The following is a 26,128-nucleotide window of genomic DNA, read 5'->3' as shown; positions in this document are numbered from 1 at the left end:
TCAACAGGTTAGTTTGACTGAATGACTCTCATCCAGTTAATCAACATGGTTTTTCCCCCAGAGCCTGTTATTTGCTATAGGTGATCACTTTATTGCAAAGTTAAGCCTCCACTCAGAGGTAACTCACCGTTGGACGTTTGTTCTGAATGCTGAGTCAGGTGGGTTGCTAGGGACGACCGTTGATGTTCCTGCGTTAGTTTCCATTCCCAATAGTGTTCCATTTCTACTGTTAGCATGTCCACAGACAACCTGGAGGCACCAAACTGCAGCGGGTGATGGAGTTAGGATTCCAGAGACTGAGTGGAGATGTTTTATCATCATCATCATCGCTCTTCATCATCACACTTTAGAAAAACCATTTCATGTGAAACAAAGGAGCGATTGGCCCAAGGCAGACTTAGGTGGATTGTAGGTGTGTTAGTGGTTGTTTGTCTGTCACGTGTCCCCACGATGAGCTGGCGTCTTATCTGGGGTGTATCCTACATTAGGAAAATAGATGGATCGCCCTGAAGAGCTGCCATGGAGCTTGAGTGGAGTACAGAGTAAAAGATAGAAGTGGAGCAGCTCCTGTCAGGTGGATTAATTACCTGAGTGTGATCAGTCCACGTGTGGTCCCACAGTGGTGCACCGGTGTGTGGTGTAAAGCTGTCGTGTTCTTCATTATTCCTCTACATACCAGAGGTTTGCTGACATCTGCTGGTGGACAGGAGGTCGTCACCGTTTACTAAAGAAATCAGTTCACCAGCCTCTGGCAACACATTTTGTTCTTTATTCAGAGTAAGATGTGTCAACATCCAGCATGACAAAAAATTGTACAAAGTTCACAATTTATAAATGAAATATCACAGCAACTTGTGATCTCACACATTTATAGCAAAATTAAAATGTCAACAAATCCATGCTGTGTAGTACAAAAATAAATCAAACTTCAGTTCCACAGAGAGCACAATAGTTTATACAAAATCCTGTCTTTGTTAATGGTCACTGAAAACCAGTCTCAAAATGAATTGGCTCAAATAAAATAATAAACTCTGATGAATTCACAATAATTTATATGAAAAGTCAGCTTTCTAAATATGTGACAACCTTTTAGTGTTCCTTATAGATGGTCACAGATAACTCTATTGAGATTTGTTATTCATGTACCAACATCAGATGAGCAGCCGGGTTGTGCTTTAAAGTCCCTTTTCCCTTTTTACTGATAATGAGAATTAATTCAAAAACTTGTACTAGCTATTACTCTACTGAAGCATTACTATATTGGCAAAAAGCTGCAGACACAATGCTGTGGAAAAAGGCGTATGCTCATGGATGGTGGGTAGTAGAGTCCTGAAAGAGGACAGTAAAGTACAATAGATGAGATTCAATCCGGTGACCGGCGGTCACCTTTTGCATTAGCTCTCAAAAAAGGCAAATTCTGAACATGATCGCTAACAACTAGAACAACAGAACTGGGGGTGCGTACCACACTGGATTGTAGCACCCCCCAAAGGTCTCGTTCACCGCTTCTTCTGCTTTTTTAAAACCTTGATTTGATTGACTATTTAATCCTTTGTACAGTGATTAGATATAAAGTGCTGCTGGGGGATAACTTCATCTTCCTAAAACATAGCAAAAAATGAAAGAACATTGTTAATGTTTTTACACTTGATAATAGCCTACAGTATCACTGCTATGGTTATAATCATCCTCTTCTCTGATTCCTAGTCCCTGTTCTTCCTCTCTCAGTGGCACTACATCCACACCTACAGTGGCTCCAAGCAGTTGGTTGCTCCAATCGTGTGCCAAAGAGGTCACCTGGAAAATTGCACGGCGCCGTACGCAAGGATAATATCTTCAAGGACAAGTGCAAATAGTCTACTGGCACATAAGTGGGGACAGTGACCCTGTAAGTCCCGCTGTCATATAAATACTCTTTACAAAACCCTCTGAAACCCTCCGGTCAGGCTCTCGGGTACTGCTTTTAGTTTCTGTAAGAACATCAAAACATGGAAACGAAGGTGTCCCTGTGCAAAATTGTACACAAAAAAAGTGGAACTCATATACTTTTTTATGCTTTTAAAACTCAATGTCCAGGTTCCCTCCTCTTTTTTAAAAACACTTTTTTGTATTAAAAGATTTGTATAAAAATCAATATTTTACATAGGCTATATTAAAAAGATCCATGTTGCCCCACTATGCTTATAAACAAGAAATTGCATATACCCAACCGTTTTTTTTTCCGTTGCAGATTGCATCTCGTACCTGCTATAAACAAATTATTCACCTATCGTATTGCTGAGACGTTTTTCGATCCTAGCAACATAAAGTCACGAAATTGAGCAGATTTGATACTAGAAAGGCTAGAATGTTGTCTCCGTAGGTCATCGTCTCTACACATCGTTTCTATTAGAGATCAGGTGAGGATGAGCACGTGAACACGCGTGCACCACACAGACGTGTTCCTTGAGGAATCAATTGGCTTTCCTAGATAATGGGATTTCCACCATCGGGTTTCCGTGTAATGATGTTTACAATGTAACTGTTCATACATACATTCATACATACGTCAGGTCAGTCTCCTCCTCATCTACAGCACCAGTTTAAAATGCCCCCACCTACAGCTACACATCTGGTTTTTTTTTTTCTATCAAAACGAAACACAAACATTTTGCAAGCATTGTCAGAAAATAAAGCGATTTGCAAACCAGGCTTTGCTCTTGAACAATGTACAAGCAAAAAGAAGATGAAGAAAAAACATCTAAAATCATCAAGTCCAAAATCATCCAGTGAGGAGAAAAATAAGTAGCTTCCTCCTTAGCTTGTAGATTTTTTCATTTTATTTTACTGTCCAGTTTTTTCATCTAAAATGCTTTGTTGTCGAGCAATAAAAAGAACTCACGTTCCATTATCATTAGCTTACTGTTCAGAAATATACACTAAAAATGTGCATACATGAGCAGCTAGAAACATTACATGACACTATGTCAGCTCATATGAAAACGTACAAAATGTGAATGTCCTCAAAAACTATTTTGCCGTTTACTCTTTTGTGTTCTTTCTTAAAGCAAGGCAAAAAAGAAAAGAACCAAAGAAATAAATTATCTTGAGGTCTCCTTAAGCATTATACCCATTTTTTAGTCAACAGAATTGAGAATATATAACACTATTTAAGTTACTGCACCGAAGCGAGGATATGAACCCATCACCACCTGGTTGTGTGTGTACTGGGGGAACAGTTCCCTCCCCGTGTTACACTTGGATCCCCTGAACCGCTTGCTTGATGTTTTCCAACAGGGCTTTGTTTTCGGGGCTCTGGTACTGGTCTTGGTTTGTGTACATGTCTGTTAAGGTGGTCACGTAGGCGTCAAAGTTCTGCTCGCTGATTGGCTCCTACAGACCAAACACATAACATAGAACACAGGAGCAGGTGAACATTTAAAACAGCCAAAATGTTGTCCTGAGTACGTTTTAAGAAGAGTAATTTATGTGTTATTAATGTCTTGGGAACATGAGAGGTCAATGAAATCAGATGGAAATGACTTGCAAACCCCTTCTTCACCTAAAGACAGTTGGATGCAGCACAAATACAAGAACCCTAATATTCAGACTAGTGTGGAGCTTCGTAATACTGGACTGGAGACAAACCAGTTTAGACCAGCTGGACTCTTTTGCTCTGAAATTGTTGTGAGACATCAAAATGTGACTTGATGGTCTTGAATAAACGGGGGAGTAACTATTAGGAAAACTATTAACAATAAATAAATCACATATTTGACATGTCTAAAATGTCTTCGTTTTCAAACTTCTTAGCTGTTGGGGAGACAGTTCCAGAGTACTAACACTGAAGGTCAGGTGATCGGATTGATCTATAGGCAGAGTAAGGATGCAAAAGTATGGAAATGTCCAAGAGGGTTAGACCACATTATCTTAAATTCACCTTTACTTTACCAGATAGGCATAAGAAAATGAAATCAATAACTGTTATTGTCTTACTTGCTGGTGCAACTGTAGGCAGCTGTTATTCCGTAGAGGAGGTTCTTTGTGTGCCAGCGGTTTCTAGGGAACAACAGGAGGAACACATTTCTATTAGCTCAGTGTGAGAAGCTACTTGTGTTTTTAAACACTAGGTGGCAGTATTTGATTTATAGCCACATAAATGTGCATAATATGAAAAATTAAATGCAAAACTGGAAGCTGCACATAGATGAAGACATGGACATTGACAGAGCCAGTCCAGGCAGGTATCACAGAACAGTCCAACTGATTTCACGCGACTTGACTTAGACTATTTTTCCTGAACAACTGCTGAGACGTCAAAGAAGATATGGTGATGAAAAGATAATAGAATGTAAAGAAATGTAAATGTAAAGAAAAAAAATGATAAATTATTTGCTTTATCTTCAGGAGCCAAAAGAACACAATGTTTGCGGCCAAAATATAATTTGAAGTGTCCGCTTATTTTAAAAAAATGTTCTTATTGCTCAACAACTCTACAAGACTGTGTGTAATACATTGAACACCAGACATTTAACAGCACAGACAAAACCTCAGCATGTCCCCACTGTCTGTTTAACCTCAACAGCTCTGGGGTTTCTAGCATTAATAAAAATAGGAATCGAGCCTCCTGTCACACCTGGCCCTCGCTGAAACACAAGCAACGCTCCACATGTTGGACTTCATGCACAGCAGATCGGTTAAATGCACAGTTAAAGGAAGAAGCTGCTAAAATGCTACAGCTAGCAGTTTCTGTGACTTGCCGCTACCCGTTCCTGGGGGCCCTTACCATATGAGGGAGCTGGACATTAGCTAAACTGTTAATCAGTGACTGGCTGAGGTTGGCCAGCTCATGCAGGAGAGATTCATTTTGCTGTTCAATCACCTTGTTTTCCTCCTCTATGGACTTCAGGTTGGACTCCATTGTAGTGATCTGAGGAGAGGAGGGCAGGATGGGGGCCGTTACGGCGCTGGTTCAGGTGCAGACGGGCTGATAGAGGCAGAAAACCCGACTCACCTGTGTTCGAAGTTTGATCATGTCCGCCTCCACCTGTGAATTCGATTCACTTAAATCTTTGATTTCTTCATCCAGCTGTTTGATGTCCTCCTCGTGCTCCAGTCCTGCAGCACCAGCAGACACAGCCTCAGACACACCTTTCATTTACAGCATTTATTCTGGACTTACACATCAGCAATGACCCAATGTGACTGAGATCCTTAAATGAGTCTGTCTGCGCCTCTACAGTCATTTTAGTTGATCAAGACTCAGCATCTCTAAGATGAATGACTTTGGGATCCTGTCACACCCTCTGGTGAAGAAGTGAAATTCATGGTGATCCAGGGTGAAGTGTTTGGAAAACAGATGGATGCACAAGCCTTAAGCCAGCTCACACATCACATGACTGATCCCCACCAGAATACCCCCCCTTGTTCTTCAAGAACAGCAGTTTGGATTCATGCAATGCAAACACTTACTCTCCTGATTGGTTCATTATCTGAAAATGGTTCTGTTCAGTGACTCATTCCACATCCTTGTTCCTGATTGGCTGTATTGTGTGGATGAGCGGTGGTCATAGCTACCGTTGCTAGAACGTTGCTGCTTTATCGTTAGCATTTCCACTCCGGAGAGCCTGGCTTTCCTCATGGCGGAGGTGGCGCGTGGACAACCGGACAGGCTGGAGGCAACGAGAAGAAAAGTTTCTGTACGTTCCACAAACACAGGGAGTCACGTCTGTGAATACAGGTCAAGACTAGATGATCGTTCACGTCACACCTAAAGGAACGGTTATAAACCCACGGGAAACAAACACTGAATGGAGAAGTCCATCATCTGTTGGCAATACTGTTCTGTACAGTAGTGACCCTCTAAGTGAGGAGCTGTACAGTAGTTATGTAATATGTTATATTGACTGTGTAATGTAATATCTACATGATGATTAAAAGTGGGGGTGTCGGCCTGCAGTGATGCTGCAGACCATTTTTACTCTTCTCAGACATCTGGCATGAATGATTCAATGGTTTCCCACTATTCCACTCCTCTATGGGTGGCAATAAAATGCAATGAGACACTGCAGCACACCATGTTCCCATGGTAGAGATTTGATGACACACCATAGGTGGGAAACTTAAACCTATGGTTCATGTAATAATACAATCCTGCTGTGTTCTGCTAATCAGCTGCTGAAACACAAGGAAAAGCGATAATATCAGTCGAATAACGTGTTTCTGAGCTGCAGCTCACATACGTGTTAAACAAATGATGATTCATTGGTTTACCCGCCTGCGTCATGGCATCAGGCCACAGTGTGCAACACGAGTTACTGTAACTGTACGTTAAACAATAAGGTCGGCGTCTGTTTAGTTGGTAGCCAAAGGCTAAAACACCTTTTTTTGTTCTTAAAATATTGTCTCATGCCCCCCCCCCCCCCCCATTGTAGCTAAAATGCAGGAAAATGAGCAAACAAGCAGGAAAAAGCAAATGAGTTGTCAGATTCCCGTTGTCCAGCCCTGAAGCTTCCCGTTGGGACTCCTCCTCAGAGAGGAGCTACAGCACCACAGACGACCGCTAGCAGGTCATGATGTGAAATAACAGGAGAGTAATAACTGGGTGGTGGGTCATTAATGGAACAGCCCCCACACTCACCCCCGGACCCACCTGCGATGTGTCAGGAAGCTGCCGCTGACGTGCCCCGAGCCGTCACACCCCGGCGTGGGGCAGGACATGCCCTCCGTCTTGCCGGACTTCCACGTGAACTGGATGCCGTTCAGGTAGCCGTCCTTCTGCCTCTTGGCGGCGATGGGACATCCTGACGCACTTCTGTGGGACGCGTACTTCCCCGTCACGTGACCCTGACCATCACAACCTGGGACTGGACATCTGGGGGTCAGAAGGAAACCCTCTCTGTTTCATTGGTTCCATTTAGCTCAATTACGACGTTCATCTGCTCAAACCACAGCTAGGGATCGGACACCATCGGGGGCCCCTGGCCCCCAGGTACAAACAAGCGTTCCTCCTGAGTACTAACGCGCCCCGTACTGAGTGGGTATCATCTGTCTGCTTCCCTCTTTATCTTCTGTTTCCATATAAATAAAGATACCATCACATAGTTTATGATGGGGGGCCTTATCGCAGTGCTGGAACGCTGACGGCGCATCAACAAACCCCAGAGCTGATCAGATGCAATAAGGCAGTAAAATATTCCATATGTCACACCTCACAAAATGGATTATGGGTAAGGACTCCTGCACCTGCCTTTAGTTTACCTTCATGCGTTGACAGAGAAGGTAGGGGGGGGCATCTTCAGCACCGCCATCTGTCTCAGATCTGTCCTCCACTACGTGTTCATCAAAATGCAGACGCACTCGTCCGGAGTTAGACTCCAACAAACTACCCCTCCTGTTTCATCCCCGTGGTAAAAACAACTCCTGCCCCTTCCACTGCCCCCCTAATGATACTGCTGGTATTTTGATGCCTCCCCTGAAGACAGCATTCAAACTATTGAGGGACAGTTCAGTCTGTTTCCCTGAGCCTCCAGGCTCAGGAGACCAGGTGAGAGAAATGATGTCATCACCTCTCATCCAATCAGTGAGCTATATTTCTGTCACCGCTGGGAAAACACAAAACCCGTCGTTCTATCGGTTCAGTTCTGTTGTATTTGTTACGATCACATGACCTCATGGACTGTAAGAGTCAACACGTCTCATGTATGGCAGACAATTAACAGAATATTGTAGAGACTGACAGCAGCTGACAGGAGACCCCCGGCAGGCCGGAAACCACCCGTCAGTTTGTGATCTGGACCACCAAGAAACCAGAAGAGCTGCAGGCCAGAGGAGCAGGGGGGGTCCAGACTCCAATCAATCTGTCCTCCTCCTCCTCTCCTCCTGCTCCTCTCCTCCTCCTCCTCCTCTCCTCTCCTCCTGCTCCTCTCCTCACCTCCTCCTCCTCTCCTCCTCCTCCTCCTGCTCCTCTCTTCTCCTTCTTCCATCAGTGTGAATCAAACAACATCTGACTAATGAGCACACAGAACAGAACTCTTTTGTTCCCGTTCACACGGGCATCATTTTAACACAGTCAGGTCACATGTCCTGTTTTGAATCCCATGTGTTAAATGTCAAGTAGTGATCAGTAGTGATCAGTAGTGATCAGTAGTGATAGGTTCAGACTGGTGATCAGGTGTTCCTGTACCTGATGGGCTCCTGGTCCTCCTTGTTCTCCTTGCTGTGGATGATCTTTATCCCACTTTTCCTGGCCCGTGGACACCCTGAGAGACTGCAGATAAGGGACAGTGTTACACAGTGTGTGTGTGTGTGTGTGTGTGTGTGTGTGTGTGTGTGTGTGTGTGTGTGTGTGTGTGTGTGTGTGTGTGTGTGTGTGTGTGTGTGTGTGTGTGTGTGTGTGTGTGTGTGTGTGTGTGTGTGTGTGTGTGTGTGTTGTACCTTCTGTGTGAGGCGTAGTTGCCAGTGATATGTCCCGAACCATCGCACCCTGGTGTCGGGCACCTGGGGCACAAAAACACACGGACTCAGGGCCTACAGTAAGACTGCACTCATTCACTCATTAGTTCATTCATTCATTCATCAGTTCACATTTAAACTTGTAAATTGAGCTTTTAAAGTCGTCATTGTGACAATGTTCTCCTAAGTGGGACGAGACAGATAAACGTTTGTCTTCACCTTCACAGTAAAACTCAGACAAGGACCCTGTGGCACCAAATCCACACAGCCTCCAAACATTCAGCACAGAACTGGATCCTCTCTACAGGATACCCAGAAGACTCTTATCGTTCCCTGTTGGTGGGTTTATTTGGTACAACATGTACATTATGGGATATCAGGTCATGTGACTTGGCTGAAGACGTGAATCAGCATTAAACTTGGTCTTTAGGGTTCATGATGTTAACGTCTATGAAATGAGTTCTGCCCCTCCCTCAGTGTGGCAGAACCTTGATTTTGTAAGGGTTACCTTCGGCAGGTGTTGGCCATGGATTCACATTTAATATTATGATTGGTAGAAAAACAATTGTATTTAGCTGTATTGTCCTTTGCCTCTCCACAATGAGTGTTGTGGAGCTCATTGCTCTGGATGTGTCACTACTGGGAGTCCACCAGGATCCAGTCCAGTCAGCTCTGACAACAAACACCCCCCCACAGCGTGACCCAACAGCGTGGGCAGCGCCTCAGCCAGGATTGTCCAGCAGAAAGGGTGTGTCTCTGAGGGAAGTGCTGGGAAATGCTACTGTCACTCAACACGACCCCCCCAGCCAAGACAAGAGACTCGCCTTCATCAGAATTGTGGTCAGTGTCCCGGTGGAGAACAGGGCGGACCTCATTCATCTTGTTCACGGTGCAGATAAACAAACTGAGACCTCTGACAGCGTTAGCTAGCCACAGCGTGTTGAACATGATTATAATGTCACACGCGTGTGAATCGTAGTATGAACAGCATGATCTCATGTCATGTCAGAACGCCATCATGCAGCTGAGAACATGTCTGAGTGGAGCTGCTCTGATGAAGATGGTTTTCTTCCTCCCGAACTGAAAACATCCCGAATACCCAGACTCCATTCTGAACACGACTTTAAGATTGAACAAACAATTGTCTGGTTGTCGTGGCAACCAGATTTGGATTTGTTCAATCCTCCGTCTACAGGTATGTAGCATCCCTGGCTACTCATCTACATCTGCCTCACAACCATGGTGAGGGCAACACCTCAGAACTTCCATCATGGTCAAGGTCAAATTCATTTCTCACATTTAATGAACCAGGAGTCGACCAAAGTTCTTCGCAAGTTTAAGGGAACCAAATAAACATAAAACTACATTAACAACAGGGCACACAGGCAGAACCCCATGAACAGCAGTGATAAAACACGAGACTTCATTTGACTCAACCTTTGGAGCAGTTTCTACCTGCAGAGGTAAAGTGTGTCGTAAGTCTGGTGCAGCCACTGCAAAGGCTTTATGTCACCTCTGGTTCTATGTCACCTCTGGTTCTATGTCACCTCTGGTTCTATGTCACCTCTGGTTCTATGTCGTGATCTGGGAAACTCAAGTACCTTATGACTGGATGACCTCAGAGCTTTAACCAGTGCATGAATATTTAAACTCACTTAAATAAGGAGGTGCTGAGCCAATTAAAACCTTATGAACAAGCCATTAAACGGACCCTGAAGCAGACTGGAGGCCGGTGGAGAAGGTAAAACTGGAGTGTTGTGGTGATGTCTTCTAGCGGTACAGTTACAATAATCAATCCCAGCTGCAGTGTTCTCGTTACCGTGAGTCCCTGCGTCATTGATGCTCATTTTTTGACGGGGACGCACGATCATCGCAAGCCACACGACGTCTGATCATTTTACACGCTGCAGTGAGAGCGAGACGAGTCTGTCTTACATTATCGCCATGAGTACGAAAAAGATGCAAAAGTTGGAGAAAAACCAAGAGACAATGAGTGCTTTCCTGAATAAAAAACAATCACAAGTTAAGAAAGAGACAGATATAACTGTGGACAGTACGGAAAAAGACAGAAGAAGTCAAGCAAAAACCAGAAAAAATCCAGACATCTGTACCGCAGTGGACGTGGTTGTTTCCATGGGTGGTTCAGTGTCCACAGGACGATATATGAGTTAAAGACAAAGAAAACTATTGGGGAAAAGCAAAAGTTAAAAAAAAAGATTACGTACATCTTTCTGTACTTCTTAATTTTTTAAGAATAACCACCAGTCTTTAACATTTTGACAAAACTAATATGTAATTTTACTCTTTTTACTAAAACAGTTATGACATCATTATTAATAAAATTATTTAAATTAACAGTTTGTTTAGTTTTTATAATGTACTATTGGCAAAACTCCACCGTATATTCTAGTATCACTTTTGCGATGCATAAACGTCAAGTTGGGATGCACAAAATTTTTTATGAAGCGCATCCCAGGGATGCACTACTTTCTGGAGGTAACATGAACTCTGAAGCTGTTCTAAAACATGTAGGAGTCTCTCAGAGTTATTAAACAACATATATGGCTTAACTGTTAGCAGTGTCCTCAGCAGGAGGAAGGCTGTTTTCACCACACAGATAAGTTATCTATCAAATTTAAAACCACCGTCAAAAATCACATCCACATTCATGACAAATGGTCAAATGTACGAGCCAAGTGGACAAAAAGTGGACGCACTTCCATCAAGCTGGTCACAACTACCAAACACAACAACTTCAGTCTTACTTCCTTTTAGTCCCAAAAAATTAGATCCAGCTTCATCTGAGATCAGTCAGGCTAGAGTGGTTCTAGTGGGTCTGTGCTGGTAGCTTGTAGAGGCAAAAAGGTGTGCAGATCATCAACAAAACAAAACAGGAAATAGTCAGAGCCCCGGGGGGCAGTTATAGGAGGAAAACAGATAGATGCCCTAAATGGAACCCCAAATGCAGAAAAAATCCCCAAGGTGGACAGATAAACTGCAGTTGGTTAAGTCAGACTTAAACCAACGCAGCGCTGTACACACTCTTCAAGACCAGACGAAGGAACGGAGTCAAAGGCAGCGGTGAGGAACAACAGTTCCCTCAGTCAACTATGTAAAGACGATCCAGAAAAACTCCAATACTTCTGGGGTTTTAACAAAAAAGTGATTTTTTCTAATAAATCCTCAAAAATATGTGAAAATGACTGTAATTTATTTAAAACAATTCACCACAAAACTTCTGCTATAAAGGCGACTTTGGAACTTGCCACCAAACATTTCACATCCACCACTGCTCCGCTGAGTAAGATATTTCTGCCACCAGGACGGAAGCGTCACTCTTGACAGTCCATAGAGTCCTGTTGGGTCGGGGTCTTCCTGGGCAGAGGGGGGGTGTCTGACAGGCCAGTTGACCTGGATGAACCAGTGTGTACTGAGGACCGGTCCAGGTGAGGAAGGTTGAAGCGTTGTCCAGCATCACTCAGGTGTGACTCAAAGCCCAAAAAGCCTGCAGGTGTTCAGAAGTCTGTGACACTCCTGTCTGTTCCCAAAGGCAGGATCTCATATCAAGGGGGGCTGCAGCAGCCAGTCAGTCTGGACCAAGGATCTACCACTGCCCACCGGCTCCACCACCAAGCCAGGGGCTACCAGCACCAGACGTCTGCTCCTTGGAGGACAACACTGGGTTTAAAGTCGTCACACCAGCAAGGAGACGGTGCTGCCCCTGATCTAGAGCTGCAGGAAGGTTTCCTACCACCTTTTATTGAAGAAGCCACACACAAAGGTGCTGTTCCAAACACAAGTCACCTACACACAAAATGACTCATGTGAGACCCGTGTTCTCAGGATCTCAGTACCCCATTGATGGAACCTTCTATTCAACACAGTGCTGTTGCCTCAGCGACTCACAGTGGTAATAGTATGGTTGAGTACTATTTTCAGAGATGACACATCCTGCTTCTGCTGCCCAAGATGATACTGGAAGTATGGAACCATTCCACAGTGTGTGAATGGTTCCAATCAATGAACATGTGACCCCGTCTAACCCTGTAGATCATTGATAATGGATTATTTTCTGCTTATTGTTCAAACATTGCGCTCATGGCACACAGGAAGAAGGCAGTAGAACACCAGTAGACCCAGAGCTCAGTCAAATAAAGTTACATGACTGATTATTAATACATTCATTTAATAACTGCTCATTTTTTGCAGTGCAGCCTGGACAGGTTTAACTGAGGGCAAAACAACTGTTCATGCTCACATTCACTCCAATGGGGTAGTTTAGTCAGCGGTTCTCCTATAATGTACTGCTAACCAATGAACCGGCACACGGTCATGGCTTCATGTGTGTGAGCCTCTCATCAGTTATGTGTGTGTTGTGTTTTACAGTGTATTCCCTCTGCTGTTACATCAGTGATGTTGACCTTCCTGTAGGCAAACACAGGAACACACACATCAGTCATAAGTCATGTCATATCTTACTTGAGCTCTTGCGCGTTGTTGGCCAGCATGCTTCGAATGCTTTTATCAGCTAAAGGACAACCTGAGAGACTGAAAAATACATCAGTGGAACATTAGAACAGCAAAATGACCAGTCAGTCAAAGCACTGTCACACAGAACACATCAGTGTCTACACACAGACATACACACAACATGCATAAATAATGCAAGCCATGATGCAAGTGCAGGGAGCTGTTATAAACACGTTAACCCTCTGAGTATTTCTGTTGTCATGTAACGACAGGGAAGTCTTGTTTTTATGATCGCTGTGGTTTGTTTTCAAGTAGGACTGAATAAAATGGTAATTAAATGTGGGACTAATGTAATTAATGCTACAACTTCTGATTCCAGGGTGGTTCAGGGAAAAATCTCTCAAATTTAAAGCCATGTCAGCCTCAAGACCGATATCATCCCGCCTTCACAGACTCACACTGCAACACTCAGCAATTATGCTTGACTTCTGCTCTGAATGGAACGTGCTTAGTCTGCATTGCTCTGTGGGAACGGCCAGGAGGACTGAATAACAGCAGCTTATAGGGTCTAACATGTGGCCCGCTGAGATCTCAATTCATCCCAGAGTTCAGCTTCAACATTTGCATGTATCCTAGTTTAATTTAATTTAGTCTGTCATCACGTGATGATGCTCTGGCTTCAGGTGGTCAAAGGGCTCATGACAAGAGAGACATTCTGCCTACAGGTGTGTGACAGCATGGTCGAGGTAAGCTGAAAACAATAAAGAGAAATAGACTTAGAATCCACCAGGAGAAAAGGAAGTCACACCTTCGATGTGAGGCGAAATTGCTCGTCAAGTGACCACTTCCATCACACCCCGGTGTGGGACATCTGCCACCAGAAGAATAGACAGATTTATAAGCCCAAAGGGAAGGAGAAGAAATGTGACAATTACAGAAAAAAAAAAGGGATTGAGTCGAATTGTTTTGTCAGTGGTTGGTTTTCATTGTTTCCAGTTTAGCTTCACTGTCTGTGATGAATATTGTGTTTCTGGAGATCAGCAATCCTTCATATGGGAGATTGTGACACCTGGTACTGTGTCTCATAAAGATAAAGCACATCAAGAGAGGGAACTGCAGTGTAGGCATCAGTAGGAGCTAGCAGCTCTAAATTCAGAGTGGACAAATGGAAACAGCTGTAAAATAGAAGTCATAGAGCAAGCCAGCAGCACAGGATGGAGGAGGAGAGAAAGAAACAGCAGCTCTCCAAAGGTAACTGGAACAAAGAAAGGTAAAAGCAAAAGACAGAAATAAGACGAGGAGGGGAAAGCAGAGCGTGAGTGGGGGGAAGCAGGTGAGTCAGGTGGACAGGAGGACCGCTGGGGGGGAAGGAGGCGCTTACGTTATCAGGTCCTTCTTGCTCTCTTTGCACTGGACGTACTTGGGCTTGGGGCTGGGCATGTTCACGTCCGTGGTGTAGGAGCGGTCGTCCAGGAGATCGTGGAACGGATCCAGATCGTCCTGCTCAGGAGAAAGACAGGAAGGGAGAGATTCATCACCATCATGCTTGTGTGTGTATCACACGACACACACACTCACGAAGGTTAGAATTACTGAAAACTCACATTTTCATGCCTTTTTCTTCCTAAATGCTAAAATTCCTCCCCTGTCAGTCTAAAAACCAGCCTGTGTGTGTTTGTGGGCTCACATGTGTGTGTACATACATGTTTTCTAACCTCTAAACATCGGCTGGTTCTGTCCGTGTAATGCGTCTGTTCGCCACTAGATGGCACTGCGGTGCAGCGCCACACCGCTGCTGGCTTAGTGACGAGGGGCTGCGTTTTGTATGCGGTGCATGCAGTCAGGGCACGACGGATGTTGATGCAAATCCCCTTTCCCTTTCTTCCCTGCTCACAGTGTATGTACAGTAATGCCCATAAAGAGACAGGTCCAGATACGGCCCAAATTATCCCGCGCTCCAGCTGTCTCCTGGTGTGTGATGCTGGGTCAGCCAGCAAGCTCCTCCAATTAAAGGGAGCGCAGACTGAGAGGCAGACAGGAGGCAGAGTGACACACGCAGACATAGGGATGCAGAGCAGAAAGTAGGCTAGGGATGGAACCGTTCGCACGCAGACGCACTCCCAAAGAGACGTGGGTACAGACACACTCCTATGAATATTCACAGCTCTCACACACCAACAGAAGCGCATGTTCTGTACATGCGTGAGCCTGTTACACACTGACGGGCGCGCCCAGCAGTGCTGCATTGATTTCCAGCAGTTCTTTGATGAGATGAGCTATTCCGATTCCCTCCCAAGGTGCTACTTTGCATAATTCATTTTGGAGAAGAGCGAAATGTAAAAACAGAAAGCCGGCATGCAGGGAACATGATGCCGACAGAGCAACGCTCACATCAGCTAACAGATGCATTCCATTTCACCCAAAAATCCTTGACATGACTTTGTGATGATCCATCATGGACCAGCAGAGGAGACATGGAGGTGGGAACGCTTCAGCAGCACCACACAGTAACCCTAACGCCAGTGTTGGAGGGACGGCGTGGAACCACTACCAATCCTTCGGTTCTGCTCCTCATCACTACGTACGACTCCAACAAATGGACCTTCATCAGCTTCTTCCTGGTTTCACACAGACTGACCCGTCTCTCGTGAACACGTTCACACTCGTTCACACTCGTTCCCCTCCCTTACCTCCTTCTCGTCCTCGTCTATGTGTTTGATCTTGGTGTAGTCCACAGGCAGGTCCCAGCAGTCCGTGGCGTCCCCCATGCCGTAGCAGCGGGAGCCCAGCAGGGCGGCCTGCCGCTGGGGGGACATGGGCTCCAGGGGGGTGAGAACTGAGTCCCCGCCGCTGCTGCCGCCGCTGCACAGTCGTTTGCTCACACTCAGGTCCAACGTGCCGTTCTCATCTACGTCCAGACCAGGGCTCTGGAACGTGTGTGTGTGTGTGTGTGTGGGGGGGGGTAACATCAGGTCAGAAGGAAGAGAGGGGTGTATGAAGAACAGAACAGAGAGAGGAAGGGATGGAGAGAGAGAACCTGGTTATAAAGCAGTCAAACATTCATGTTTTAATGCAGGATGAAAACTAGAGGAGTAACAGAATATTCTCCTCTCCTCCGGTTCTTCCTTCACGTCTACGGATCGACTTCAGCTGCAGTTCAAACATCTGAAACAATAATCCAATCCACTTTTTTACCCACGTCTGTCTGAGATGAAGCATCAGTCACCTTCATTGGGCAATAAATAATAGTGTTACACTGGAAGGAAGGAGAGGTCACCAGAGCTCAAGGACGAGAGCATCCCTCTGTGAACTCCTCCTGCCTCCCTCTGCTGGGCTGTGTGTGTGTGTGTGTGTGTGTGTGTGTGTGTGTGTGTGTGTGTGTGTGTGTGTGTGTGTGTGTGTGTGTGTGTGTGTGTGTGTGAGGGAGACAAATGCGAGTCGACATGGCAGGAGGGCGAGGGCTGGGGGTTAGGGGTGGGGTGGGGTTGGAGCGCTGATGAGCGGTGGTGGCTGGAACTCGACTGCAGCAAACCCAAAAATAGAGGCAGAGCTGTGTTCTGGAGCAAAGTGGGACACATCCAGACGCGTCGCTGCGTCTCCAGAGTGTTTCTGGATCCAAATATCTGAGCGAACACACTTTTATTTATGCACGTCCCAGCAGGGTGATGCTGCGGCGGACACGTGTCCTCACTTCCTTCCTAGCGTGAGCAGGAAGTCCTCTCTCACACTGATCCCAGCTGACAATGGATATGGGGCTGCCCCCCCCCCCACCAGCACCTGTCAGCTGATGTTATTCCACTATTAAACACCACAACTCCACTAGCAAGTTTGGTTTGGAGCTGCAGAAGAAGAGGGGAGGAGACGAGGAGATGAGGAAACGTGGGAGCGTCCTAAAGGTCACGGCGCTGAGGGACAGATCCAGACTCGTCCCGTCCTTGTGGGTCTACTCAGCGGACCCCCCCCCCCCTTTGTAAGCCACTGCAGTGTGTCAACGTCCAATTAATGTGACCCACCCCTTCATATCGAATTAACGAGGTTGATGTGTGGGCGTGCACCCCACCTCCATCATTACAGCCCGCCCGCACCCCTCTTTGTTCCCCTTGACCTCCGTTGCCATGGAAAAGCTGGAAGGAAGTCGTTTGCTAATTTGTGCCACATTAGCTCTGCCCACTCGTTCCAGGTATTAGACTGAGCCGGCGTTACGTCTCTGACCTCTCTGTGGCCGTTCTGTCTCTCTGCTCATCAGGTCCTTCTCTTCTCGTCTTTTTCCAAATTATTTTTGAAAACAGCGTCTGTGACGCTCCAGCAGCTTCCACCAAGGCGAGAAAAATAAAACGTATTTGTGATGTGCGTTACAAAATTCTTGAAATTCACTGGACGGTTTAAAATGATTTTCATGTTACGTTGACACAAGGTGATATTTTTACATAAATGTTGTTATGTCCATATCAGCTAGAGTGGTTTTACATTTACTATATAACACCCCCCCTCCCTTCTCCTTTCCATGTTTGAATAAAGGTTTATGAGCAGACTGACTGTTGTTGTTGAAAATTGTATTTTAGAAGCCGATCTACAAGCATCATTTACAAATGATTGTGTTAAGGTCTGGAGTCGGTCCTGATGCTGCGGTCCAGTATCTGAGTGATGCTCAGCCGTCAACAGCCACGCTTCAAATGAATGTAATTCCATGCTCACGTGTTCCAGGAGATTTAATGAAGAAGAGTGAATACTAAAGGTCTAAGTTTTAGGATTTAATCTCATAATTATGTATTTTGTCAGACGTGCCCCAGATCATTCTGCTGCCCCCCTGAATGAGTCTGGAGGGAAACCTTATTGGGGGCTTTTTAATGTGTGACAGTCAGCTGAAGATGAGACAAGATGTATGGGACAGAGAGCAGGAGTAGACATGGCGCTAAGGATTATGGGTAGAATTAAACCTGCGACGGCAGCTGAAGTCGGTATCTGGGGGGCACGCTCCACCAGCTGAGCTGAATATGCCCCCCAATGGGGAACTCCTCATCACATTACAGTATAACTACTGCAACATAACGTATATGAAGCAAATGCAACGACATTTATACTGTAATATAAAATATATGTTGGCATCTTGACTTATTTTCGTTCAAATGTCAGTGATGTGTCATCTGAAATAAAGAGAATAATAAATAAAAGATGTGTTTCAAGATCAAATTGACAACGTTAGAATGAGAGCTAACACTGCCTGTGCGCACACGCGTGTGTGTCATGAAGTGATGGCATGAAAGAAAAAATAGGTCTGAAGTTTCTCATCCTCCCACGATGCCTTGGGAGTGTCCTTCCTGTCTGGCAGGAGAGGGACGGCTGAGGATGTGTCTCTCTGCTCTGTGACACGCGGCGCCCCCCCACCTGAAGGTCCTCTGTGCTCTCCTTTATTTCTCTCTGCTGTCCACATTAGCATTAAGCCGGCATTAGCCTCTGCTGAGCGCTGCTCTCAGCTCAGCATCTGGAGCAGATAATACCGAACACGTCGCCTTATCTCCTCACCAACGACACGCCGGGCTCACGCCGTGTCAAACGGCGCCGCGTCCTGCTCCTATCTGATCCCCTGACAGAAAATAAAAAACTGCCCCGCTGAGCTCCGAGTGGGAGACACAGGCTGGATCTTTAATGGAATGTGTGTGTTGGTGTGTGTATGACAGTATGTGTGTGTGTGTGTGTGTGTGTGTGAGAAAACCCCCCCCCCTGACAGTTTTCTCTGCCTTCATTACTATAATGACGGTCCAGAGATAACAGGAGCCCTTCAGACGTCTAGACGGTCCAGTCACGTCTGTGGTGTCAGATCAGGTGACGGTGACGGCCAGCTGCTCACCTGAGCCGTTAGCATTGGGTAACAACCCCCTCCTACCTGTGAGCACAGGTCCTGGGGCTTCCCCCCCATGCCGTGGGGCATCTCCCTGCAGCGGGTGGACAGGTTGAGGATGGCGGTGGCCGCCATGTGGGCCGCCTCCATGTCGTGACTGTAGTCGAAGCTGCTCTTGCTGCAGGTGCTGCTGGCGCTGCTGCCCCCGCCCCCTCGGCCTCCGCCGGCGCCCCCCCCTCCGCCACCACAGCTCAGGCTGCTGCCGCTGCTGCTGGGGGCGTAGGTGCTGCTGGTGCTGCTGGCCGAGCTGGAGTTCTTACAGTAACGTTTGGCTGCGGAGCGTCAGGGACATGGAGGTACACGCCTGTTAGTGAACCTGTTCACGTGTGTCACAAGCATTCATTTAGTGATCAAATGTGTGTTTATGTCCAAACAATGTCTGACATGAGGCTAAAGGTATCTATTTGTGTGTGAACTGAGTCAGTGTTCGCTTGCAGGACCGTACAAATACTACACTAAACACTAGTACTATATTAAATACAAATACAACACTAAATATAAATACTACGCTAAATAAAAACACTATACGAAATATGAATACTATACTAAATACAAAAACTATACTAAATACAAATACTATACTAAATATAAATACTACACTAAATATAAATATTATACTACATACCTCATTACCTTCTTACAACACACAAGGTCTTCGCAAAAAACTTGAAAATGTGTCTTATAACACCTATAGCTGCCAACACTGAGACGAGCCTGTTTTGATGTTGTGATCAAATGTTGTGTTGATTTGTGTGGTGTCTTATTCTCTTTTAATTGTACAGTAATTGTTTGAATGTGTATGTTTCTATTATATTGTAGATGCATTTTACTTCCTTTACTGATTTGTATACATCATGTCCAGGGGACTACAGATGGAAAGTAGCCTTCTGGCTAATTTTGGCTTTTTTAACCATGTGTATAATCATGTGTTTTATGAAACTGCATTATCCCCTTTCAAATCAACTAAACTAACTAAATACAAATACTATACTAAATATAAATACTACACTAAATATAAATACTATACTAAATACAAATATTATAATAAATAATAAAACTATACTAAACACAAATACTACACTAAATACAACTAGTAAATACAAAAACTATATTAAATTCAAAACCAATAGTAAACAAAAATACTATTCTAAATATAAATATTATAATAAATATAAATACTATGTTAAACACTAACTGCTGGAAGAATTCCCACAGAACCTGGTAAAACATGATGCGTGTCCCAGGAAACAACACATTAAATTTTGGTACTGATGCAGACGGAGTGACTCATCTAACACATGGAGACATTTTTCAAGACAGTTTTCAACATCTTCACTAATTATGCAAAAGGTGTTGAAATCATTTCCACTAGAATTTGTGACTGTTTGGGGCAAGGGACGACCAGGCTTTGTTGGATTGTTCCTCAGAGGTAGTGGTGGGCCGTGCATTTCACACCTAGGCCTTCAGTGATGTTCTCCTTAGTCAAACGTGAATAAATTCAACCCATTATACTATGAGCTGCTCCCACCACTGCCACCTATGTAGCGTTCAGGACTGAGATGTTTATACCTTCTCTCAAATGGGACAAATACTGGCATCAGCCCCACTCCTTTTATTTTCACACAGAAGAACCCGCGGCCACACCTTTATAGACGTCACACAACTATGTCACAACAAAACCACTGAAATGACCATCATTTACGACACCAGAGCTAGAGAAGGAACTACAGACATACACCAACACACTACTGGATGTTGCATCACCTCTATCGGGTAAACAACAGGCTATTTTCCAGCAGGGACACAAGTCTCTTTGTGTATTTCCACTAAAGTCACACAACTGTTCAAGTGCACCACATTATTTACACGCATCGCAGAAGAGCAAGAATTTATGTTGTATATTTGTTATTTTATTTTGTTACAACTGATTTGATATAAATGAAATTGAATTACAAGAACATTAAATATGAAAACTTAGATAAATGAAATGCTTGTACTCACAGAAATATCTGTTCAAACGGCTGATTTAAACACAAAATCATTTCTCCTTTGTTTCCTCTACAACACTCCACTAGCGAGAACAGGTTAACTACAACAGGTTAGCTAGTTCAGGCTAGCTAGTTCAGGTGAGCTAGAACAGGTTAGCTAGTTCAGGTTAGCTAGTTCAGGTGAGCTAGAACAGGTTAGCTAGTTCAGGTTAGCTAGTCCAGGTGAGCTAGAACAGGTTAGCTAGTCCAGGCTAGCTAGTTCAGGTTAGCTAGAACAGGTTAGCTAGAATAGGTTAGCTAGTTCAGGTTAGCTAGAACGGGTTAGCTAGTTCAGGTCAGCTAGCTCAGATTAGCTGGTTCAGGTCAACTAGAACAGGTTAGCTAGAACAGATTAGCTAGTTCAGATTAGCTAGAATAGGTTAGCTAGAACAGGTTAGCTCCTTCACGAATGGCACCCTCCTCTAAATAGAGCTTCTATTCAAATGTGCGTCTGCATAGCGCCGCCTTCTCAGAGTAAGTATCCAATCACAGGACACGTACATGTCAGGTGAAGGTGAGGCCAGCCGGAAGGCCTTAGCGTCGCCAACTCCTGATCTGATTGGCTATCTCGTCTGTCTATTAACTATACGATCCCATTCAGTCACATTGCAGGTAGACCTGCATTCTAGATTCTGAAGGTCCTGAGCAGATTTCATTCAACCCGGCAACACAAGCTAGCTAAATTCTGATTGGATTAAAACTCTCTAACCTAAAAATAGAAAAATTGACCCAGTGTTGGCCTATGTCATATTATATAACAATGTATAATCATATATTTATACACATATTTGAATACATCTTTTTTTAAAAATGTATTTAAAATATAATTAACTTTTATCATAAATATTATCAGGATTTCTGGTTATGTTAGACCAGCAGAGAAGGCCTTGCTGGCCCTGACCACCCACCACTGCTCAGAGGTAATCTTTTGGTTGGCACAACTTGCAACAATCTTTATATTTGTGTGTGTTCTTACAAATAAAACAGTAAGTTCTCCTGTGGAGAAATGGAAAACATAATAAGTCAATCTTGTTGTTAAAGTGTACCGTCATAGCCTTTGGGCGAGGTGTCTCGTCCGTGAACTTTGGGTGCGATGGCCCGTTTGCCGTACACGTGGTGGTTGTTGCTGCCGTCGAAGGCGCTGTAGTCGAAGCTGGTCTTGGAGTACTTCTCCAGCTCCTTGGCCAGGTTGGAGCGGGGTGTGCTGGTGGAAACATTGTTCTTGTAACCATACTGAGGATAGTCCAGTTGTTTGACAAAGCACATAGGCCTGGAAAATAAATGACCAGGGTGTGGAAGTTGGACCGAGGCACTCAACATCGCCCAGGGGAGGGACAGGGAACTGGGGATTTGGCTAAAAAATGGGCAGATGCAGAGTAGGTGACAAGTTACTATGGTGAGACTCCAGGTTTACACTATGGAGGATGATGCTGGTGGATGGGGGGGGGTGAGTTCGATGCAGAGCACCCTAATACACCACAGGGGGGGCTTTCCTGCATCACCACAACTACTCCTGTTCTCCAGGCAGTAAAAAAAGACCAAAACAAATCCTTTTGTTATACTTCTATAGTTATGATTTGCATTCACATCCTTGATCCTAGACCAGGAAGAATTAAATGTAAGATCATTTGCTGCTGATGTTCCTCAGAAATAAATATAAAATGTACAACTGCTTATGACTTTTCATCTGAGCTTTTTCATGATTATCAAAGGGACTCAAAAACATTCAAAAGGCTCTGCCTTCACTGTGATCAATCAGGCAATTTGGTTAAAATCTCATAAAATAAAGTGATTTGCCTCCAATAGTGAGCAGAGAAATGAGAAGTACTCTCAGGGGACGGGGGGACAGAAACATTAAAAAAACACAGGGAAGCTCACAATCAAACATAGTTTAGCAAAACGCATGGCAAATAAGATCAAAACAGACCTACATGGCATCTACGTAATCAAATGTATACAGCTTACAATGTGGAAATGTGTACATTATGTAACATATGTACAAAATTACACCTCATTTATGTGAGGATAAGTTCCTGATGATGACTGGAGTTGGGCCATGAGGGAAAGCTCTGCCTCGTTCCAGGAAAAGGGGGCGTCAGAATTAGAAATTTAAAATTTTATAATTTGATAATTGCATTTCACAAATTTTGTTTCCTCTGCTTTTCCATCCTTTTTTTATTCTCATTGCCTGACGCCTGTCAGATTGTGAATGAATTCTGTCCGTCGTTGAAACAATTGCAAACAGTGTGTGTTAATTATCAAATGTTTTTAACTAATTAGATAACAGTCATGTGTTTTCATTGACACGCTGGAGACCTGTAGCTTTTCAAACTACCTACAAGATCATTTCCCCATTGTTCTAGTTTTATAACTGGGGGGTGTAAACCAGCAGGATTAGATTAACCTTCTTTGTGATCATATCTGTTTCCATTGTAATTTATTGCTGTAAATTTGTTGCATTTTTATACATCTTTCCTCTCCAGCCTGATACCTGGGTAGTAATTTTGTATTTTCATGCATTTTTGCCCCTCCTGTTTTACCCTCATGATGACTATCTTTAGACATTGTTTCAGAGCCAATGACTGGTTAACTGTGTGGAGGGGCTGTTGTCACGGCAATAGACCTGGTTACTTTACTATAATCACTTCACCTCGCTCAAAGAAAAGTCACAGAATCAGAAGGGAACCCACAGAGACGTGGGAAGAACACGCGAACTCCACTCCAGCAGCCCTTCATCACGCGTGACGCGGGTGCACGAGGACTGAATACTACCTTAAGACTCGGTCGGAGGCCTGGCCGGTCTTGATGGAGCCGTCGCAGCTCTGGTGCTTCTCCTGGGCCTTGGCCAGCTTCTCCGCTGCAGCGATGGGACATCCTGACAGACTGCAATGAAAGAGACGCGTCACATAAACACGCATCCGGGAGACGTGTTGACAGGTGAAGGTGTCACGATGAATGCACATGCTGGAGGATGTGGGGCTTGTTAGAGAACTCGTCAGCCAGCCTGCAAGCATGAAAACCACTACTGGATATCTATTTGTCAGCCAATCAAATGCCATATCTACCAGTTCACAAACACTGACTGGGAGGAATTGTCTTTTCAAAATGCAAAATCATTCATTTTCGGGGCCTTTAACACCTCCATAACAACAGAATTTGGAAACAGCTTGCACGTCTCTGCTTGAGCGGCTTTTACTTCATTCTCACCTGGACAAGCACAGATATTACTGCAGCATCTTGTTTTCTTCAAAGACATGCTGACAACACACACACACACACACACACACACACACACACACACACACACACACACTCACACACACACTCACACACACCGTGTGGAAATGCTCGTAGAACGCTAACTGACCACGTGTGACACAGTTCACGTTGTTAAACCTTCACCTCTATAATTCTCCCCCAGCCTGTCAGCTGCAGTGTTCCGGGTCACGGAGAGAAAATGATCTTTGACAATGGCCTGAAGCCAGTGTGGAGTGGTGCTGGCGAGCACCTGTCACCAGTCGTGCGTGAGTGTGTGTGCAGCAGCAGGAGTGTGTTCAAACGCAGGCGACTGGAGGCTCTTTCTACTGAAAGTGAAAATGAAGTGTGTGTGGCGGTTTAGCGCTGAAGCATCCTGGTCCTCCCAGGTCTGCACCTCCTCCGCCACCCCCGCCTGAGTGGCAGGAAGGTGCTAATGGCTGCTGCTGGGCCCCCCCGGCCTCCCCAGCATCTGCTGTCGCTAACACTCCTCTCTCACCGTCACCTCGTCACGTCTGACAGCGCTGTGCTATTTCAGTCCCCCCCCCAAACCTGCACCTGATAGACGCCACTTCTTCACCACGAGCTGATGAATGATTTATGCTGGAGGTGAGGAGCTGCATCCTGATCAGTCTGGTTTGAAACTATGGGATGGCGGAGCAGCTGAAGCGGTAATGGTTTCCTTCTCAACACGCACACAACAACACGTCTGGGACGACAAACGGATGGAGAACCAGGATGTACAGAACAGAGACAGTCCAGCCCATCCAGAAACAGTGGTGGGGGTGGGGGTGGGGGTGGGGGGGACACGGACAGTGCCGGTTTCTTGTGGGCGTGCCGTCACTTACCTCCGGTGTGAGTTTCTGTTGCTATTGACATGGCCGCGTCCCGTGCAGCCCGGCGTGGGACACTTAAGAACATTCTCATACATCGCCACGACTTCACACACACAGGAGACAGGAGTGAGAGACAGGGAAGGTTAGAGCCCCCCCACACTCGCCGTGAGCCCCCCCACACTCGCCGTGAGCTCTAGCAGTGTGAGAGGAGCTTGGCATTAGAAACATCATTAAGAAACGAGCCCCAGTCGACCCGAATGACCTCTTCTTCATTTTAATGAACAGCAGTTGGAGAGGGCAGACAGCCCCCCCCGTATTGTTTCTACTCATGCAGCCCCTTTAAATCAGTATTCATGGAATATAATGAATAAAAAAGATGTCATTCAAGTTTAACAGGACAAAGCTGGCGACAGAAGGAGGGAGTTTTTTTTGGGGGGGGGGCATGCAGAGGAACCAACAGCTACCAATCATGCAAAACACAAGCCGTGAAATCAGCGCAGGAAGCGATAGATGGGGGGGGGGGGCAGCTCCTTGATAGAGTGTGTTTTCTGATCGGAGGTGTTCTGTTGGGACGGAGAGTAATGTCTAGCATTAAAACAGCCCCCCCTCGTCAAACAGCCAATCAGATTAATGATCTTTGGATGTCCGAGAGGAGGAGAGTCGCCTCAGACCCCCCCGGCACCGGATCCATCAGCATCAACCCTTAAACTCTCACCCCTCATCATCCTCCCTCCCCAGCCTACTAATTGGTGTTCATTGCAGGTAATGGGACGAAGCCTGCCGCCTCCACGCGCCCCCCCACCAGTGTGTTTCCTTCCTTTGCTCACAACCAGGTGAGACCAGAGCTGATTGGTGGACACAAGTCTAGGAACGCAACGGTGGGGAGCAACAAAGGTTTTCCATCTGAAGTCCAGAAACAAAGACCCCCCCCCCCACGTCAGCTGATTAGAAAAATTTAGCATTTAAAAAAAACAACAGAGCAACAAAGAGCAAACGGGAGAGAATTAATGAAATTCAGATATAATTTAATCGTCATTTTTCACATTTCCCCAGGATTAGTCGGGGTGCATGGTGTGATTTCCCAATTAAACGAAGCCCCCGCATTAATAATACATGCTCCATTCACTACAGCAAATGTATTAATAAGGCAGGGGGAGTCTCAGCGCTGCAGCCCCCCACAGGCGGCTGGTGTCTGACATGAACTCATC

General features: G+C 45.2%; 1 protein-coding gene across 1 annotated transcript in view; it reads right to left on the bottom strand.

The window, feature by feature from the left end:
- Positions 1–783: 783 nt before the first annotated feature.
- The window catches only part of myt1lb (myelin transcription factor 1-like, b), a 109,409-nt gene continuing 84,064 nt past the window's right edge, over positions 784–26,128 (bottom strand). The window contains exons 7-22 of the mRNA XM_068338591.1: positions 24,933–25,023; positions 23,602–23,712; positions 21,876–22,099; positions 18,788–19,074; positions 15,594–15,830; positions 14,285–14,406; positions 13,712–13,774; positions 12,913–12,981; positions 8,416–8,478; positions 8,165–8,248; positions 6,632–6,853; positions 5,557–5,651; positions 4,994–5,097; positions 4,766–4,909; positions 3,976–4,038; positions 784–3,372 (exon numbers count right to left, since the gene is read on the bottom strand). Of these exons, the coding sequence (XP_068194692.1) occupies positions 3,232–3,372; positions 3,976–4,038; positions 4,766–4,909; positions 4,994–5,097; positions 5,557–5,651; positions 6,632–6,853; positions 8,165–8,248; positions 8,416–8,478; positions 12,913–12,981; positions 13,712–13,774; positions 14,285–14,406; positions 15,594–15,830; positions 18,788–19,074; positions 21,876–22,099; positions 23,602–23,712; positions 24,933–25,023 (2,120 nt within the window). The 3' untranslated portion in view covers positions 784–3,231. The remainder of the gene's footprint in view (positions 3,373–3,975; positions 4,039–4,765; positions 4,910–4,993; positions 5,098–5,556; positions 5,652–6,631; positions 6,854–8,164; positions 8,249–8,415; positions 8,479–12,912; positions 12,982–13,711; positions 13,775–14,284; positions 14,407–15,593; positions 15,831–18,787; positions 19,075–21,875; positions 22,100–23,601; positions 23,713–24,932; positions 25,024–26,128) is intronic.

Source organism: Antennarius striatus, chromosome 17 (assembly GCF_040054535.1).
Source record: "Antennarius striatus isolate MH-2024 chromosome 17, ASM4005453v1, whole genome shotgun sequence".
Classification (NCBI taxonomy): domain Eukaryota; kingdom Metazoa; phylum Chordata; class Actinopteri; order Lophiiformes; family Antennariidae; genus Antennarius; species Antennarius striatus.
This window is presented reverse-complemented; position numbering and strand designations above follow the sequence as displayed.